The sequence below is a fragment of the Vulpes vulpes genome, chromosome 7 (genome assembly GCF_048418805.1).
Source record: "Vulpes vulpes isolate BD-2025 chromosome 7, VulVul3, whole genome shotgun sequence".
NCBI classification, from domain to species: Eukaryota; Metazoa; Chordata; class Mammalia; order Carnivora; family Canidae; genus Vulpes; species Vulpes vulpes.
In genome coordinates this window covers 2436234-2454752 of record NC_132786.1, presented here as the reverse complement: position 1 = coordinate 2454752, position 18519 = coordinate 2436234, and the positions used below count along the sequence as shown (strand labels likewise).

The 18519-nt window shown below is 43.6% G+C and overlaps 1 protein-coding gene across 1 annotated transcript in view; it reads left to right on the top strand.

Moving 5' to 3' along the window:
* Positions 1–9461, top strand: part of CNTNAP2 (contactin associated protein 2) — a 1945511-nt gene extending 1936050 nt beyond the window's left edge. Inside the window, exons 23-24 of the mRNA XM_072762802.1 lie at positions 292–372; positions 4203–9461. Coding sequence (XP_072618903.1) covers positions 292–372; positions 4203–4402 — 281 coding nt within the window. The 3' untranslated portion in view covers positions 4403–9461. The remainder of the gene's footprint in view (positions 1–291; positions 373–4202) is intronic.
* Positions 9462–18519: the final 9058 nt, after the last annotated feature.

Genomic DNA, 18519 nt, shown 5'->3' with positions numbered 1-18519 from the left:
GGGTGGAGGTGCTGTGATCTTGTGGAAACAATAATAAGACGGGTCTGTCTGAAACGGAGATCTTATCTGGGAAAACAGGAAGTGTTTGAAGAGTTGTATGAAGAAATATGCGTCAGGGTGCCTGGCAGACTCAGTCAGTAGAGCATCTCACTCTTGGTCTAAGGATTGTGAGTTCAAGCCCCATGTTGGGTGTGGAGCCTACTTAAAAAAAAAAAAAATACACATCACATTCTGGGGGATTGATGGTGTCCTTGACTCTTACACTTGACTTTTTCATTTCTTCCTCTGCAGCCAGTGCTGATTTTCCATATAATCCAGGGCAAGGCCAAGCTATAAGAAATGGAGTCAACAGAAACTCGGCTATCATTGGAGGTGGGTGATGTATAGAACAGGCTTTCTTGTAGCTACTTACCCGTGGAAAGTAATAATTTTCAATAAAATCATAGTCTAAAAAAAAAAACCAGTCATCTAGATTTTTACTTGATTCATTTTGCTATTTAAGTATGACTTAAGATTGTGGCATATGGATGTGGAGAATGCACTGTGATGCATGCAATTTGGCTGCTTATTAATGCTGAACTATAAAAAAGAGGCGGTGCTAAGCTAGCCAGCACCAGAGCAGGCAGGTAGGACATCACCTCTCTTTTTCGTTCTGATTCCCTCACCTCCCAAATGGCTCAGGATAGCTTATGCCGGTCTGGTTTCAGTTGTCTTAATAAAACTCATCAGAAAATTAATAAGCCAGAGTATCTAAGATAGTCCCACCTTCTTTCTCACCATGGACGGCTGCAGAATGATTTAACTCTCCTAACACAGTCCCTCCTATCTGGGTCAGTATTGAGAGCCCTGTTGCCCACTGCCTTCTTCTCTGCCTGCACCTTCTCTCTTAGTTTATAAAGATGTTTCCTGAATGTCTGAGTGTAGCCAATATCATAAACATATCAAGGACTTTAAACCTAGCCCATCCCCTTGGCTTAGCCAGTATGTTTCTTTTCCACGTGGAGAAACCTGCATGGCAATTTCTTACAAAGTTTAATATCCACTTTCTGGAACACCTAGGGATTGAAAAATCCCTAGAAAAATCCCATATCTAAGAAATATATGTGACTATAAAACTAGATTACATTCAAAATGCTGCTTAAATCACATTGTCCAAAGTTCTGGCATAATCTTATCAAGGTCCCTATCCTCATTGTTTTTTGGGGATTTTTTGTTTCTTTGTTTTTGGGTTTTTTGGGTTTTTTTTGTTTTTGTTTTTGTTTTTGTTTTTTTGCTTTTTTAAGGTCAACTTTATTGAAGTATAATATGCACTTACTCAAATGGAACGGGTCAATGACACACCCATAACCACCACCACAATCAAGATATAGAACATTTCCATCCACAGAAAGCTCTGTGTCCTTTGAGAATCCATCCTTTCCCCCCACTCCATTCCCAACCAAGGCAACCTCAGATTGGCTCTTTGCCATGCAGATTACTTTTATTTCTTTTAGAATGTCATATAAATGGAATCATATAGATGTCATCTGTTGTGACTTCCTTCTTTTGCTCAACATAGTGTTTCTGAGATCTATCCACATTGCTGCGTGCATCAATAGTGTGTTTTTATTGCCGACTTGTATTCTTTTGTATGAACGTACTATGATTTGTTTTATATACTTGCCTGTTGCTGTTTAGTTTGTTTCCAGATCTGAGCTATTTTGAATAAAGCTGCTATGAATATTCTTGTTGAAGTCTTATGTGAACTAAGTTTTCATTTCTTTTTGGTAATCCCTAGGAGTGCAGTTGCTGGGTGTTCCAGAAAAAAAAAATGGATATTAAACTTCGTAAGAAATTGCCATGCAGGTTTCTGAAATGGTTGAACCACTTTATATCCTCATAATTAATATCTAAGAGATCAGGTTTGCTCCACAATCTTTTCAGCATTTGGTATTTTCAGTCTTGTTAATTTTAGCCGCTCTATGGATGAGTAGTGGTGCCTCATTGTGGTTTTAATGTGCAATTATCTGATGACTAACCTTTTGAGCATCCTTTCATGCGCTTGTTGCCTTCTGCAGATCTTTTGTGAAGTGCCTGTTTCAAACTCTTTCACCCTATTTTAACTGGATTGTTTGATTTCTTTTGAGTTATAACGGTTTTTTATAATCTAAGTAGTCCTTTTCAGACATATGTATTATAAATATTTTCTCCCAGCCTGTGACATGCCTTTTCATTTTCTTAGTGGTGTTTTTTTTAAAGCAAGAGATTTAAATTTTGATCAAGTCCAATTTTTCAAATCTTTTTATAGTTTGTGATTTTTTAAAAAATTTTATCTTAAAAATATGCCTGCTCAAAGTTGTGAAGATTTTCTATGTTTTCTTCTAGAACTTCATAGCTTTGGTTTCTGTTACTGAGTCTATAATCACTTTGGATTAGCACCAGTACATAACGTAGGATAAAGGCCAAAACCATTATTTCCCAAATGAATATCTAGTTATTCCAAGATCATTTCTTAAAAAGACTATTTTTCCAAATTTCCTTGGCACTTTTGCCAAAAATCAATGGACCATATATGTGTATATCTGTTTTCTGGACTCTATCCTATTTTATGGAGATATGTATATAATATATAACATATTTCTTTACCCAGTATCATGCTTGCTTTATTGTTTTACCTTAATATATTAAGTCTAGAGATGGCAACATACATTCTCCAGTTACTTCTTTTTTGTTTTTCAAAATTATGTTGGCTATTCTAGGTCCTTTGCATTGCAATATAAAATTTAGAATCAACTTATACATTTCTATTAAAAAAAAGTTTGCTGGAATTTTCATTGGAATTCCATTAGATATATAAATGGTCATCTAAAAATATTGGGTACCTCAGTTCTTTTTTTTTTTTGGTACCTCAGTTCTTAAATATGGTCTATCCATCCATTTGTTGACATCTTTAATTTCTCTCAGTCAGTTTTATGGTTTTGAGTACACAGCCTTGAGCAACTCTGTTCAGCTTGTTTTATTATAAATGGTATAATTTTATTACTTTAAAATATTTTTATTAAAAAAATATTTTTATTACCTTATTATTTTTAATATTTTCCAAGTATTTCTTGCTAGTATATAAAAACACAATTGATTTTTATATATTGATGTTCTATCCTATGACCTTGTTAAATTTACTGTCAGTTCTAGAAACTTTTTTTTTTACATATTTCTTAGGATTTTCTACATAGATAATCGTGTCACCTGAGAATAAAGAAAAATTTTCCTTCTCAATCTGCACTTTTTATTTCTATTTTATTTGTTTTATTGCACTGGGCATGTCTTCCAGTACTTTAAGAGAGTTGACATTCTTCCATCGTTCCATATTTTAGAGAAAATATGTTTATTCTATTAATATTGAGTAAGATATTAACTCTAGGTTTCTCATAGATGCCCTTTATCAGGTTGAGAAAGTTCCTTTCTATTCATGCTTTCTGAGAAGCTTTATAATGAATAGAGGTTGAAGTTTGTCCTATGCTTTTTCTCCTGTATTTCTTTAATGTGGTAAATTACATCACTTTATTTTTTTTTAAGATTTTATTTATTTATTCATGAGACACACAGGGAGAGAGAGAGAAAGGGGGGCGTTGAGACACAGGCAGAGGGAGAAGCAGGCTCCATGCAGGGAACCCGTCGCGGGACTCGATCCTGGGACCCCAGGATCAGGCTCTGGGCTGAAGGTGGCGCTAAACCACTGAGCCACCCGGGCTGCCCCATCACTTTATTTTTTTAATGTTATAATGTTAAACTGATCTTTTGTTCCTAGAATTCACACCACTTAATCATAATATATTCTTTTCCACACATTGCTCGACTTGATTTGCTAAAATTTTGTTAAAGAGGACTATTGCTCTGTAGTTTTGTTTTCTTGGAATGTGTTTGTCTGGTTTTGGTATCAGGATAATGCTGGCCTTATAAAAAATGAATTAAGCAGTATTTCCTCCTCTTCTGTTTAGCTATCAATTTCTGAGAGAAGAGGATTAAAATCTCCAAATATAATTGTGAATTGGTCTAATTTCCCTTCAGTCTTGTCCATTTTTATTGCTATTGTTTTGGAGTTTTGTGTTTTTGTATGGGGGAGGGTGGTGTTTGAGAGAACCATGTACTCTGCGGGGAAAGCAGTGTTGGAGGGATGATGACTATAAGGTCTGTTTAATCTCCAGTCATTCTGTCTCCACCAGGCGTCATTGCTGTGGTGATTTTCACCATTCTCTGCACCTTGGTTTTCCTCATCCGCTACATGTTCCGCCACAAGGGCACCTACCACACCAACGAAGCAAAGGGAGCAGAGTCAGCAGAGAGCGCGGATGCTGCCATCATGAACAACGACCCCAATTTCACAGAGACCATTGATGAGAGCAAAAAGGAATGGCTCATCTGAGGGGTGGCTGTGTGGCTCTGGGAGAGGGAGGAGCTAGTCACTAGGGAGGAGGGAAAGAGACAGAAGCACCCTACTTCATACTCTTGAGCACATCCTTAAAATATCAGCACAAATTGGGGGAGGCAAGCAACAGAAAATTCTGGAGACTGATCGCCACAAAAAATACTTTTTAATATTTCTTTATAGCTGAGTTTCCCTTCTATATCAACTCAAAATAATACAAAAAATGCTTTTAGAGTTTAAGAAATGGTTGCAATTTGTAGGTAATACCGTCTTATTTTGTGTGTGTTTAGAGGTGTTCTAAAAACCCATGGTAACAGGGCAAGTTTTCTACATTTTTAAGAGCCCTTAGAATGTGGATATTTTTTCTTGAGAAAAGCTGATGCACATGGCCTCCAGCATTCTCTTCCTTTTGCGTATAGTCGATTTTTAATGGGCTATCGTAGTAACTAGTTCGTGTTCATACAGTATTTCTTTTGGTGTCCTGTAAATTGGAAAAGGAAAGGAAGGGGCAAAGAGAACCTGTCATTTGCCAGTTTTCAAAGAGACCTCAATCTCTGCCAATTCTGAGAGTTCCTGCCTGAAGCAGCTGAAGGAAGAGAGCATATGGCACCCATTGTGTAACAACATAACCAACAGAGAGAAGCATTAAGAACCAAGGGAAGTGGTTTCATACTGGGATTGTTGGATTTATCTTTCCTCAAATTCTACCATCTAATACTGTTCCTTGTGTGTAGTCTTAGACCTAGCCATGATCTGTGACTGTCAGCTATAATCCAGTGGTGATCAGCTGTTACAGAAGATTTCTCCTCTGCTTTACCTGCAACATGTTAGGTTACATTGTCTGTGTGTAGGCACCCCAGTGGGGAATTAGAGCTAGACGTTATGCCTTGTTTGCTCTGTTTCTTTTCTAGTTGTAGCAAGAGTATGGGCACTTTCTAGTGAATGCATTAATTAGGTTGCTCTTCTTATTTTGCTTTAAATCTCTAGTTTTAAGCCCCTGTGACAAAACCCTAGCAGACTAGGTCCTCTGAATGGACATACCACAATAAAGCCAAGTATGGTTACTATCATCATTGCTTTCCTCTGAATCATATGGAAAACACTGCCATATTTCACATCATCTGCTCCATATACTGTTCCACCCTAAATAGACACACTGCCACAATTCAGAGATTTCTTTGGTAGATACATTTGAACCTGAGGTTCAGCACAAACCTGATACCTGATTGTTGCTTCTCAGAGGACGGACACGTGTTTAGTCGCACCTCAATCCAATCCGGAATCTTGACCAACTTATCCTAACAAATAACTCCTTTTATTTAAAAATAATTGACTTTGTATGCAAACATATGGGACACAGCTCCTATTGGAGCATCCAAAAAATAATTTCATTTATTTTTTTTAATTACACAAAAGTTATTTCTAGAATGACCACCATTTATGATCATTACAGTTGAAGCTCTTAATCAGTACTTCGAAGATGTTTTTTTCAGACTTCAGCATTTTGAGGAATTAAAAAGGATCCCTTTTTTCCTTCTCCTCCTGGAAGGGAGTAAGAAGAGGTTAAAAGGTATTGTTGCTATCTTTTGGATAATGTGCCTCAATAAAATGGAAGTTCTAGTTTGTTAGTTTTTTTTTTTTTTCAAGATTCTCAGTATGCCCAAATTACTGAAGGATCTCACCTTGTTGGGTGATGAAAAATGTTATCTAGAGTTGCCAGTGGCACATTGCACCAGTATAGGACACATTCCAGAGGAGACACTGAACCTGTGAATTCCCATTAGAGTCAAGGTAACAGAACAAAAGGGAATCTTAATGCCCTTTTACAGTTGCTGACCTCAGCCACTATCATGAATACCCTTAACTTCAAAAGGTCTTGGTCATTATTCCATGATATACATTGTTAAATGAAAAGTATGTGGTATGACTAAACAGAACAATAGAACATTACAAATGACATATTCAAAACCAAGGCGATTTATTTAACCGAGAGGACTACCATTAAGGGTTCTTTCACATATTGCCAAATTACCAGAAGGAGGTTTTAAACATTATGTTTAGTAGGAACATGTCAGATTTTTCAAACCTGTTTCTATAGGGCTTACTTTTACACCTAACAAATAATGCCAGGCGGAAATTTACTATTTCTTGCATTTCCCGTGATCGCTTGATTTTTTTTTTTTTTATGCGTTGTCTCTGCACTTTCCCTTTCTTCCCAAAATGATTAAGGGGTTAAAACAATCCAGAACAGCCCCTGACACTAAAACATCCTCACCTGCTCTCTTCACTCTCTTTTTCCCATTCTCCTACCACATAAGATAAAAAGGTACAACTCAAAACATCTCTCACTAAATTTGCAAATCTAGGGCCCTGGAATGACTGCAGGGATCAGTGAGTCTCCTGTGTCACTGTCATTAAGACACAGGATATGACACAGTCTCTGCCCTTCAAGGGGGCTACAGTCCAGCCAGTGGACAAGACACCAGAAGGTGGATGAGGTATTAAGTAACTTAGTTAAGTGCCAAGGGAGCGCTGGAAATCTTCGGCTTCTCTTTGGAATTGTAGTCTTCACCAAAAGCCCTAAATGGATCTATGAAGGCCATATCCAGTACATTCTTAATGGTAAATAATTTATGTGAAGATGAGGAAGCATCTCTTTATTTTTCCAGCTCCCTCCCTTGAAAGTTCAGGACACTGTAGCCTGGACAGCCATGACATCGTGACCCAAGCTCAGTGTCTGATCTTGCTTTGTCGATCACATCCCACACAATCTTGACCTCTTCTAGCCCAATACATTATCAATCAAGTACAAAGAGGCTGACGGTAGCCTCCTTAAGTAATAAGAACAGACTAAGCAAAAACAAAAGGAAAAATTCTTAGAAGCAAGAGACTGCTCTAACGTTCCAAGGAAAGCTGATGGCTTGACTTAGGGTGGTTTGTGCAGGAAACATCCTCTGGGTTAAGGCAAGCATCTGTGTTTTGAGAAGGTGGGAGCAGGACTTTGAAAGCAAAGACGGGTCCCATTCTCAGCACTCAAAGTAACAGATTCCCTAGAGCACAAGGAAGGTAGCTCGGGAGGTGGGAAGTTGTATTGGCAAATTCTTCTCTGACCCTTCATAATCCAGAAGGCTATGTTTGCCCTTGTGACTCTCAACCAATGCTCAAAAAGAGAGAAAGAGAGAGAGACTTGTCCTATAGAAGTTTTTATTAAGAAGAAGGGTTTGGAGTGGCTCTAGTGGACAATTTCCTGTTACCCTGCATTTGCTCAACAAGCATCCTTCACCACCAGGAGCAGGGCCTCAGAGGCATAGGAAAAAGAATTGGCATGAGCCAAAGAGTAGATCTTATATTATTGCTGAATGTCCTTGGAGCAGCCCCCAGATGCCAGCAGAAAGCTGGGTACCCAGACGTAGCCGTAGGAAGCACCTAAAGACAAAGTAGCTACCAGATATGAAAACGCTCTGTTCAGCATTTGTCCAGAAGAAACTTTTATTTCCTTCTGTAACAGGATCTGTTCTCTTCCCTCCTCCCACTTGCTCTTTTTCTCCCTCTCCTTTCTTGTGTGGTGTAAACACTAATGGTCTCTCTGTGCCTCCAAACAATTAGCACCTGATTGAAACCCCTTAATATTGTTTCCTCTTCATCATCTTGTCAAGCAGTTTTGAAAAAGAGAGGCGGCAGTTACTATTAAATGGAATTCCAGTTAACCGGCCAAAAATAGGTCCTAAATTACTAGTGGCAGTAGAACCAACCCCTGTTGAAACAGAGGGGAAACAAGCAGCGCGTCTAGCTGATTTGGGCTAAAACCAGTGGGCGCCATGTTTAAAGTGATGTTGTGGTGAGAGTGGACCCTGAGAATCAGCGGAGAGAGTCCTAACCCCTTCTCTCTCCCTGACTTGCTATGTGATCTTGGTCAAGCCGCTGAATCTTGGTCCCTCTTTGCCCCATGTTTAAAATACAGCTGTTTTGCCTACTTAATAGGACAACTGGGAGGTGCCATTGGCTCTTGACTTCAGCACACTGTGACACCCACATACAAAGGCCCAAGTCAACGGAGCCTACTGGAAGACTTACTTCCTGGCCTGTGGTTCTAAGTCACACCATAGAGACAATGTGGCCACATCCGGGAGTGTGCAGGCTTAGGAGGCATTGCTGTACAGCTGCTAAATTATTAATCAGCTGGACTGTCCAAGAGCTAACCTTCAACCCTGGGAGATGCACCAGCCAAAGGCCAGAGAAATCAGAACTTCACCTGCACAAAGTCCTAAGTTCCCACCCAGATGTGACTCAGGGCTCACACATGGCCCCAGTACCACTGGGCTGGCTTATACATAAGACAACACGAGAAACAAATTTGATTTTTTCACGTAGCCTAGCGGCACTGTGCCTACACTACACATACCCTGCATGATAATGTTGGTGACTTTAGAATAGATTTCTTTCACAGCGGTATTTTCCGGATACCAGTGGTATGCAGAATTCATTGTCGAGGAAATAGGGAAACCGTGCTAAAAAGTGCAGCATCTCCCGTGGAGCAAAGACTGGCAGAGGTGGGAAAGATACCTGAGCATGTAGGAATTAATATCCAATGTGCACGTACAAGTTTACTTTCCAGATGGAAATGTGCTTTAAGAGCAGGTCTACGCAGACGGTCTGCAATATTTCCAAGTCTCAGTTTATTTTAAACAGCAGCTGCTGGCTTCTGACATGGCTATGAAGACATCTTCTCGAGTAGGCCAAGAAACCATTCAGATGCTACTGATTCTTAAGTTCGGTTGGGTTCTTACATTTTTTTCAGTGAGCACGGGGACTGCGGAGGTCAGGGTTCTGAAAAGCTGGGCTAAGTGTTCTTTCTGTAAAGGCAATTAGGATTCCACCCTGTGAAATGACACAAAAGTTCACTCTCTAAAAGCAACAGCATGTAAAATAGAATGAAAGAAGGAAACTATGTATGTATGCCTAATATTCTTTGTGAATGTCTTTCATTTAACTGAAATTATATTAGAAACCAGATTGATAAATAAAAAATCCAAAATAGTTTTAATTATCCTAAAAAGTGATCTTTGGTGGTTTGTTCCGCTTGGTTCTCTTGGAAGCAATTTTCAACCTCGAGCGAAGAAAGTTCCAAGCACTGAAATATACATCGGTTCCCCCAAAGTTGCAGAGACGCAGTCACCCCTCACGGACGGGTCTTCAATGGATGAACCTTCATCCATCATGAACCTCCTCTGGCCACACACACACACACACAAACACACACCCCTCTCCCTGCCTTCCTAAAGTAGCATGATGGATATTGGCTTCGTGTTTTGGATTAATTTACACACAGCTTGATAAAAATGTGGGTGCAGTTAAGTGAGGTTCAGAATACATTCTGAGCCTTGTCCGGAATGAGGGAGGAAGGCCAGGATAATGGACAAATGGATTCAGGCCAGTCAACTAGACATCAGAGGTTTACAGCGTGTCCGGAGGTGTGCGTCTTTCTGAATGCGCTCCCCATGCATTAAGTGCCAGGGCCCTTAGTTATTACTCCCCCTTGCTGGTCTTCAGTTAACGTTGGAAGCCATTTCCTCTTAATCAATTCTCAGGGAAGCATTTAAATGTACACGAAATAAGTATGAAGAGTCCAGTTAAAAGCCCAACCTCTCTGCTCTTTAGCAGTTCTCAAGGCCAGCCTGTGGCCAGGACACTGAAGTCTTCTAGGAAGTTACGCCGTAAGGTTCTTGGTAATGATCCTGCTTCACAGGTGTGGCCCAACAGGTGGAGGGAAAATGCTATCAGGTCCCCTGAGTAAAGGAAGCCAGTGCTTATGACAACTCACAACAAATTTCAAAAGGGTGAGCAGGCATTTGGGGCCTTAGCATCGCCACCAAGAACATGTGAGCCACAGCAGGTTCACCTCCATTCCTGGTAGATGAGGAGATGGGTAATTTTTAGGAGGACAGTGACTTCATTTGGCCCAAGGCAGGATCTGCTGAACAAAGGGGGGATAAAGAAGCAGAGGAGGCTGAAAGGAGAATTGCAGGGGGAGATTTTGCTCTTTGTCAACCATGACATGGCAGGATGGGCCTCCCAGAACACAGGGAAGAGGAAATAATTGTGGTGTCTTTTGAGAAAGGGGTTGGGTGAACCCGTGCAGAAAGTGAACTCTTGACAAGAGGTTTATGAGTCATCATTAGGTCACACTCACTCGTCCTCGGTCACTCTGAAAACCATGAATTCAGTGAAGCCTGAGCTAAACAATCCTTGTGCCTGACGGTCCCTCTCTACCAGCAAAACTCCTCGACCCCCACAAACACACCCAGCACACCTACAGAGGACCAGGAAGGGAATACAAACTTTCTACCTGGGTCACATTTGCATGGTCTTTCCATTAATTTCTAATCCATCCGCTGGGTGTATGGTAAGTAAAATCTCTTGGGACAGGGTAAGTAAAGAAAACGTAGGCCGTGTCTTCACCAAAGGAATGATTCCAACATTTTTTTTTTTAAGTCCCCTGACCTTAAAGCGTGAGACAATCATTTCTTCTAAGAAGGAGAAATTCACTTCTTAGTTCTGAAATTTATTTTTTTTTAAGATTTTATTTATTCATGAGAGACTCAGAGAGAGAGAGAGAGAGAGGCAGAAGGAGAAGCAGGCTCCATGCAAGAATCCCGACGCGGGACTTGATCCTGGGTCTCCAGGATCACGCCCTGGGCTGAAGGCGGCGCTAAACCGCTGAGCCACCCGGGCTGCCCAATTTTGAAATTTAAACTAAGACATGGCAGGCATGAAAAAGGCCAAGATGATGAAAATGATGAATCTCTTTTGTGTTCACAAATCGAAATTTGGAAGATAAAATTCTCAGGTCTAGAAGATGACACATGGGACAAAAGGGCAAGCTCCTCAGTCATGAATGATGCAGAGGGTAAATGTGAGGTCCCTGCCTGTGAGCCAGCGTATCAGGACCGGGAGCACCCTCTGAAGCCAGGAAGAAGGCACATATTTGAGACAAATCAGAGAAAACATACCTTAGAGTGTAGTTAGTAAGAATTGTTCCAGGCCAAAAAAGAAAAAAAAAAAACAACCCAACAGCACATAATAATCTTCCAAAACTAACTGAAATTATTTCAATAATGAGCTCACCATATGGATTTTAAAGGGAATCAAAATTCTGGAATCAGCTCATCTACCAAATGTTGACTACCCCCTATGCACCTGGCACTATTCCAGATGCTAAGGATTCCCTGGAGAACGAGACAGACACATCCCTGCTCTCAGGAAACTTAGATTCTAGTGGGAGGAGAAAGAAAATAAGCAAATAAATAATGTGGGACAAATGATACCTTTTAGGCAGAGGATTGATTGTAAATCACTGTAATAGGGTGACGTGATAGCGTGACTGGGTGGCTGCTTCCAACTGGCGGTGGGGAGGGAACTTCTCCACAGAGGCGACCGTGAAGCTGAGAACTGAAGGGTTATGAGTCTTGCAAAGATGAAAGGGGCCCTCGTTCTAGATGAGGTGCAAAGGCCCTGAGGTCACAGTGAGCTTGGAACTTAGACACAGAGAGTCAGTGTGCCTGCAAGGAGAGAGGAAGAAGACACTAACCACTATGTGACCCTAAATTCTAAGCAGGAGAGACTCAAAAGCCACGACTTGAAGGTTTTCGGACTGTATCTGTCAAGATTCTCTAGAGAAACAGCTTCAATGGGAGCAAGAGAGAGATTTATTTAAAATAATTGGTTCGGGCAGCCCCGGTGGCGCAGCGGTTTAGCGCCGCCTGCAGCCCGGGGCGTGATCCTGGAGACCCGGGATCGAGTCCCACATCGGGCTCCCTGCATGGAGCCTGCTTCTCCCTCTGCCTGTGTCTCTGCCTCTCTCTCTAGCTGTGTCTCTATGAATAAATAAATAAAATCTTTAAAAAAATAAAAAATAAAATAAAATAAAATAATTGGTTCTAGTGATTGTGGTAAAGCCAGAATCCAGAGGGCAGGCTGGCTGGTTGGAATCCCAGGTAGGAGTCCTCTGCTTATAGTGCTGAGGTAGGATTCCTTCTTCCAGAACCCTCAGGTTTTGTTCTTAAGGCCTCCAGCTGATTAGGTGAGGCCCACCCCCGTTATGGCAGCTAATCTCCTTTACTCACAGTCAACTGACTATAATTGTTAATCCTATGGACAAAATACCCTCACGTGTAGACCAGTGTGTCCCCTGCGGGGAGCCTGATGCGGGACTCGACCCCAGGACCCCGGGATCACGCCCTGGGCCCAAGGCAGACGCTCCACCGCTGAGCCACCCGGGTGCCCCCAGGCGTGATTTCAAATAAACCATTCCGAGTCTGGACTGGCCTGCAGATGACTTTGCCCAAAGCCCGACTTCTGATTCACGGGTGGCATAACAGACATTCACTGCGAAATAATGATTTTTAACCGGTGTCATGCGGAACCAGAGCGGCGGTCCCGCTGGTGACGCTGCTGAAGCCGGGCCAGCGGGCAGGTGTCGCCTATGATGTACCTCGCTGTAAAGAAAATGCTCCTGCTTTCCATCACAGATCTTGCTAGAAGCCTGCCTTGGGCTTTGTCAAAAATACAAGAAGCTTGTGTAATAGATTTCTGGATGATCCAGTTATAACTCCTCTAAATTAAATTTACGGAGCCCATTCGCTGTCACTCCGAGCAGTGACCGTGGCATCCCCTTCAAGTCGCGACCGGGCAGCAGATGCAAGGGTAACCGCCACACCTGTCAGTACCAGTCTCCGCTCCAGCACCGTGGGGGCAACCCCTAAGGTGTGATTAGTGTCCCCGTCTGGTGTCATAAAACACAAGGCCAGGACCTCTGGGAAAGAAGCACGAGTCCATGAGAATCGTCTTAAAAACATGAAACTGGTGAACAGGGCAGAGCAGACAGCGGAATGGATTCGGAATCCAGTGACTCGCCTTGACCCCAATACCGCGTTACGTGATCAATTTGGGGAGAAATATTTATTTTCCTCGAGAAGATGACTATTTTCTGGGACAGTCGAGGACAAGGGACACGTGATCCCCCACGTGTGCCCGGCCGCAGCGCTGCCCATCTCCAGACGGAAGCCCTCACAAGGCACGACGACAAGCGTGTGTCCCCGGGGGGAATCCAGCTTTGGCCTGTGACGCCAACTCTCGCAAGGCCAGGAGGGGATGTCACAGGTGAGTTATCCACGGGGACTAGCACCCATCTCCTCGCAGTGAGGGGGACCCAACGTTTTGGGGCTACAAAGCATCTGTTCTAACTGTACCCGGGTCATCGGTATACAGTGGCAGCTGTAAGTGGCAGCAGAGTGCAGGCGGGTTGGGGCCCCCAAGTGGCTCAGCAGTTGAGCACCTGCCTTCAACCCAGGGCATGACCCTGGAGTCCTGGGATCGAGTCCCACATCAGGGTCCCTGCAGGGAGCCTGCTTCTCCCTCTGCCCGTGTCTCTGCCTCCCTCTCTCTGTGTGTCTCTCATGAATAAATCAATAAAATCTTAAAAATAAAATAATTAATAATAATAATAATAATAATAATGCTGGATACTGCCAGAACCAGTGGGGTCTCTTGACTATTTCCATACAGAACAGAAACCAAGCAGCCCGAGGGCAGTGACCCATCCTAGACGCTGAAGCTCTAGGGCACCTCGTGGGCATCTTACAGACCCTCCAAACCCGCAGGCGTCCTCTGGGGGCACCTGTGATTTCCATCAAGGCACCATGACCACCCTTGCCGCCCCCTCCCCCCCGCCCCCAGAACAGGCGCTGCGGTGCAGGTAGCAGGGTGGGAGCTCTCCTGCACACCAGCCTCGCCCCCACTGTAGGAGGGAGGTGGCTCCGCTGTGTGACAGCGCCTCAGGGGAGCCAGTCTGGGGACCAGCTTGTGAGCTGAGACAGGGTGAGTGGCTGTGTCCCCAGCCAACTTGGAACCCAGCCATGAGCGAATCATGGCCCAACGGCGTGATGCTTGGCATAATAACATGTGACTCACCGGTGCATTCGTTTCCTAGCACTGCGGCAACCAACTACTGCGCCCCTGGATGTCTTAAAACAACAGAAATTGATCCTCCCACTAGAACTAGGTTCTAGTTCTAGAACCTAGACGCTTGAAATCAAGGTGTCAGGAGGGAGCTTGATTTCTCTCTCTAGAGGCTCTAGAAGAATCCTTCCTTTCTCTTCCAGCTTCTGGGAGCCCCTGGGCATCCCGTGGCATGTGGCCCATCTCCCCAGTCTCTGCCTCCTCCTCACATGGGCCTTCACCTGCCGCCTTTCCTGTGGGCCTCTTCTTCTCTTCCTCTCCCAAGGACATGGGGACACCCCGGGGGCTCAGTGGTTTAGCACCACCTTTGGCCCTGGAGACCAGGGATCGGGTCCCACGTCAGGCTCCCTGCATGGAGCCTGCTTCTCCCTCTGCCTGGGTCTCTGCCTCTCTGCATCTCTCTGTGTCTCTCATGGATAAATAAAATCTTTTTAAAAATTAAAAACATGGGATCCCTGGGTGGCGCAGCGGTTTGGTGCCTGCCTTTGGCCCAGGGCGCGATCCTGGAGACCCGGGATCGAGTCCCACGTCGGGCTCCCGGTGCATGGAGCCTGCTTCTCCCTCTGCCTGTCTCTGCCTCTCTCTCTCTCTGTGACTATCATGAATAAATAAATTAAATCTTTTTAAAAAATAAAAAAATTAAAAAATAAAAAAAAATTAAAATTAAAAACAAAAAACAAAGAAACAAGGACACGGTGTATATTGGATCAGGGGCCAGTCTACCCCACTGTGACCTCGTCTTCAGTAATTTCATCTCCTATTCCCAAATCATCTCACGTTCACAGGTTCCAGATGGTAGAGCTCCACTTATCTCTTGGGGGAACGCGATTCAGTCTCTAACATGGGACGAGGCTCAGTTCTGTTCTGAGATTCTGGAAATCGAATCATGTCACGACCAGGAACTCAAATCATGCCACACCGTATGACACCGGCATTGCAGAGATTCAACTGTCGGAGGCAAATAAGTCTTAGGATATCATGATAATCACGTACGTTAAGAGCTTATTCGAGCACCTGCGTGGCTCAGTCGATTAAGCATCTGCCTTCAGCTGAGGTCATGATTCCAGGGTCCTGATCTTGAGCCCCACATAGGTTCCCTGCTCAGTGGAGAGCCTGCTTCTCCCTCTCCCTCTGTCACTCCCCCTGCTTCTGCTCTCCCTCCCTCTCTCTCTCTCTCTCTCTCTCTCTCTCTGTTAAATAAATAAAATATTTTAAAAAGAGCTTATTTGTATACATATCTGTGGTCATATTAGTATATTATTAGTATCAGACTTAGGATAATCAAATGTATTAGGAGGTTGAGGTAAAGCCTCCCCAGGCTCTAACAGTAACGGAGAATCAGTGACCTGAGGAACAACTGGATTTAGCTAACCACCAGCTAATTTCTGTACCTAATAGTTCTGCACAATTTATCTTAAGGTACAAAGAGCTGTAGATCGGCAGAGGGGGGTTGGATAGAGACGCGTGTAGGGCTCTCCAGGATGAATTAGTTGTTTCTTTCAATTTTCCCTATAGCACGGTGGGTTCCTCCGAATGCATCAGGTATACTCATACCCATGCTATTGTTGTGTCTGTTGTATAAATGCTAAGGGCATTTCATCAGGGAGCCTGGCGTGTGCCATGAGTTTAGAGCCCGAGGATAGTGAGGTGGGAGCAAGGGGTGAGCTGAGTGGAGCTGAACAGGATAGAGTGGAGATAAGTAAAGGGGCCTCAGGTAAAGGGACTTGAATTGAAACCAGGTTGTTTATCCTATGGACAACGAGAAGCCCGGACAGATTTGTTTTAATCAAGAAAGTGACTCACAACCACTGACCTTCTTGCTTGACCAAATATTCACATTCTCAACACCCATGGTATTGCCAAAAAGTATGTTTTAATTTTCCAGTCTGCCTCCTGCCAACCCATCTCCCAACCTCATCGGTTCGACCCTGTTCCTCAAGCACACATCCATTTCCTAGTACCCACCCCCCAACACTGCTGCCATATGCACCACACACACACACACACACACACACACACACACACACACATCCAGACCCCTGCCCCATGCTCTTTGCCATCCAATGGGTCCTTCCAGCTTGGAGACCCTTGTTCTGCTTCCTCACCTGACATATTCCTAGCAAATCTTTAAGCCCACAGCTCTTCGATCATATCCTTAGCCTCTCAATGCCTGAATTGTACGATACTTCCTGCTTCCTTATCAGTCTACCTGCTGACTAAAGATTAAAACCAGTTCTCTTTCTGGTGATCATGGTCACCAGCATCGAACTTTACCCAGAACTCTCCAGGCCTTAGGTGGTCCTTTTCGAGGACCCCCAGACAAACTCTCACTTGAGAGTTTCACGCAGGAGCATATGCTAATAAGCCAGAAATCCTATTTCTTTAGAGTCTCAGAGGGTGTTCATTCTCCAGTGCCTCCTAATAAGTTGAAAATGCCCTTACCTGCAATCTCTCACAGTCACTATTTTAGCTAATATCTGAGCAAGGATCAGGCACTCGGTCTGACGTCTCTGAACGCAGATGAGTAGGGCAGGGCCAAGCTGGCTGATAGACCCCACATGGGGAAAAGGAGAACATGCTAACTAGAATTTGACCCCTGCTGCTGTTTCCCAAGGGGCAGACTGACTCTTTAGGGAGATTAACAGATGTAATAACTGGAATCTGTATTTAGTTTGGAAAATAGTTGCAGGAGTAGCTCTAGGGGCAGGTGGGTGGCTCAGTCGGTTAAGCATCTCCCTTCAGCTCAGGTCATGATCCCAGGTCCTGGGATCTAATCCCGAGTTCGGCTCCCTGCTCAGCAGAGTCTACTTCTCCTTCTCCCTCTGCCCCTCCTCATGCTCTCAATCTCTCTCAAATAAACAAATAAAATATTTAAAAAAAAAAAAGAAAACATAGCTCTTTTGCTATTGCTCTTTTGCAATAGTGCATATTGGTTCCTGGGCTTCAGCGCTCAAGACATTGTCTTAAACTTCTCCACCCTCTTTATACTATCCTGGAGCAGGAGAGAAAGGAGGTGGCATTCTCGGGACAGCCACATGTGAGACAGTCCAAGGTGCATTTATTCATAATACCATACATCCCAGTGAATTTACTGGGCCATTTTAAAATAAATTCCAGTCTGGAATGTCTGGGTGGCTCAGTGGTTGAGCATTTGCCTTTGGCTCAGGGCATGATCCCGGGGTCCTGGGATCAAGTCCCGCATCGGGCTCCCTGCCTGCTTCTCCCTCTGTCTGTGTCTCTGCCTCTCTCTCTGTGTGTCTCTCATGAATAAATAAATAAAAATCTTTAAAAATTAAAATTAAAATTAAAAACTTCCAAGTCCCCATCTTGAATAAAACACATTTCATAATTTAATCCTGCCCTCCGTTTTCCTCCCACTCCTGCTCTTTGCACATAACTACTCCCTCAGCCCAGGAGGCTGGAGGAGAGGCGCTCAGGACTCAGAGGTGAAGCGTGACCGCCTTTCGTGGACTCTTACGCCTCCCCCTCGTTATCTCTCCAGGGTATCACCTGTCACTGGTGATTCTTTGCGTGAGTGTGTGTAGTACTCTGTAATGCAATTCCCTACCACCCAACTGAAAACACAGCCAGAGTTTCATCTATTAACCAGGCTTGTCAGAAAAAAAAGTAGGTCTTTCTGCAGCTTTCCTCTGGATTACAGGGAAAGGCAGAAATATGCAAAATGTGCTTTTAACTGTCTTTGCTCGGACCCCTCTTCAGATCTATCCTGAAAAGCTGGAAGAACCGACTATGCATGGCACCCTTGGTGGAAAAACCAGTCTTGTGGCAACAAGAGTCTGTGGCTCTACTTTTTCCTCCCTGACGCCTCTTGGGGGAGCGCTAAGGCCAGTGATGGGAAAGCGGGTCAGGTGAGGAAGTCGATTTCCATCCAGGAAACAAGCCAAGTTGCCTTGTGGTTTAAAACAAAAAACTTGATTAAATAAATAGGAAGAGCCCGGGGAGTGTTCTTTGTACAAAGCCTAACCTGGTGGCATTTGTGGTATAAGATGCTTCAGTCAAATCTACAAACATACACGGGGTACTGCGACCGGCCCAGCACAGCTCCGGCCCGGCGACCAAAACAGATGGAAACACGT